Below are 1,926 nucleotides of genomic sequence, written 5' to 3' on the forward strand. Positions count from 1 at the left end.
AGGGAGGATGTAAATAGCTGCACAAAGGGGTCCAACAGCTCTTTGAGTAGGCATTTGGTAGAGCTTTGGGGGTATGGGGGTGGGTGGGCAGAATTTGGCAAGAATGAAATGGTGTCATAAAGATGGGAGGGGAGGGTGTTTTGATAAAATAAAATTACTAGAAAGCTTGAAAGTCTTTGGTATCTCTATTAATCATGCAGCCTCCCTGAAGCACCCTATCTCAGTATTCCAGAAAGCTGCTGTGTGGCATTAGTTTGGCATATTCCTACACTGAGAACTCGACAGGATCCTCCGGGTTTAAGCCCTCTTGTTAACTCCTGCCTCTGAATCAGGGATGCATTATGCCAAAACAATGCCTGTCACAGCAGGCATGCAATATTATTTGAATGAATCTGAAAGTTGGGCACAAACTGCCAGTCTCATTTCCCTACGTCGGGAGAGGAAAACTTCATCAAAAAACGAAAGCCAGTGGCCGAGGATAGCCAAATAACCGACCCAGCTGTCCGGTCAGCGCACAACTCTGGTAGCTCAGAAAACGCGGGCCAATTTGGAAAGGGACAGGGGCGGAGCTGTTGGGCCAGCACGGAATGGACCACGTGGTCTGAAGTAAATTCCTTTTCTCCTTTGTTTTCTTTTTGGAATAACATCTCAACGGCACCTCGGCTCTGGGCTTACTAAGCCCTGCGATCTCAAGGCGCAAGGCTGGGCGCAACCAGAGGGTTGCGGGGTTGCGGGATTGCGGGCTCCAGGAGTGGGACCCGCCGACTCCGGGAACTAAGCACACGCGCCAAGGCTTGTGAGGCGGGGGGTGGAGTTAGGCGCCTGCCTTGCGCCGACGCAGTGCATTCACGGGGGCGGTCCCAGAGGCTGTGAGCTGTGGTTCCGGTTCCGTCGCGGAGACACGTGAAGGTCGGCGAGTTGGTGCGGAGTTTGTCTCTGCAAGCCTGGTCGCCCTGGGATGGATTCCTCCTCTTCTTCCTCCGCGGCGGGTTTGGGTGCAGTGGACCCGCAGTTGCAGCATTTCATCGAGGTAGAAACTCAAAAGCAGCGCTTCCAGCAGCTGGTGCACCAGATGACTGAACTTTGTTGGGTGAGGAGCCTGGGGCTGGGACCTGAACGGTGTACCTACTTTCCCTCTGTCCTTGTACCGCGGGACTCTCGACAACGTCGGGGATTCGGGGAGGGGGTAGGCACCTGGCAGCACCCCTTGATTTTCTCAGGTTCCTGTGGCCTAGCCGGATGGGAGAAGGGTGACTCCGGTTCTCTGGGGACTGTCATTCCGGACCTCGGCTTTGTTGGTGCAGAGGACTGGGTATCAAAGAAGACTTATGCCACTGGACACCCAGCACTTTCAGGCACCCGAGGTTGAAGCTGCCTAGTGCTGGTCACCAAGACTGATTGGAGTCCCCAGTACTGGGATTTTATTTTTGGCAGCCCGAATCCCAGAGAGTCAGTGAATCAGTGAATCTGCTATTCCTGGACTTCTCGGGATTTACCTTCATTACCTAGTTCTAACGCTCTCCGCTGAGAAATGAGTGGCTCCAGCCCACTAACTATAAAAGTGGTGTAATCTCTTCCAACGTACATACTTATTTGCTTTCTTGTTGGATTGTTGTGTAATACCAAGCCGTTTCGGGTCTGAAGGTTGAGGAATTGAGCCTGCCCTGTGAGGGGACTTTGGCAAAAGGGTGGAAGGCATTTGCAGCTTGACAACGTGTTCTGCTTGCCAAGGACAGCTCTCCCTTAATGTACACAATTCACCGAATTCAGAGGCCAAGGATAATTTTCCTTGGAATTAGAGGGTCTGAGGCTTGTGTACATGGCAGAGAATAATGAACGAAATTTTTGAACCACTTAACTTGAACTATATACAGTCATTGGTTTCCACAGGCCCTTTCCCATAAACTTACGGTATTGCCGGATTAT

General features: G+C 51.7%; 1 protein-coding gene across 1 annotated transcript; it reads left to right on the plus strand.

The window, feature by feature from the left end:
- The first annotated feature begins 876 nt into the window (after positions 1–876).
- Positions 877–1,584, plus strand: LOC108544994 (translocase of inner mitochondrial membrane 8A). The gene has a single exon (XM_017896406.1). The coding sequence runs from the start codon at positions 959–961 to the stop codon at positions 1,367–1,369; it is 411 nt and encodes a 136-aa protein (XP_017751895.1). The 5' UTR covers positions 877–958; the 3' UTR covers positions 1,370–1,584.
- The last annotated feature ends 342 nt before the right edge of the window (positions 1,585–1,926 follow it).

The sequence above is a fragment of the Rhinopithecus bieti genome, unplaced genomic scaffold (assembly GCF_001698545.2).
Source record: "Rhinopithecus bieti isolate Rb0 unplaced genomic scaffold, ASM169854v2 scaffold_28876, whole genome shotgun sequence".
In the NCBI taxonomy this organism is placed as follows: Eukaryota; Metazoa; Chordata; class Mammalia; order Primates; family Cercopithecidae; genus Rhinopithecus; species Rhinopithecus bieti.

What these genes read in the sequence shown, in the direction of transcription:
- LOC108544994 (XM_017896406.1), top strand. Translation starts at nt 959, where the DNA reads ATGGATTCCTCCTCTTCTTCCTCCGCGGCGGGTTTGGGTGCAGTGGAC.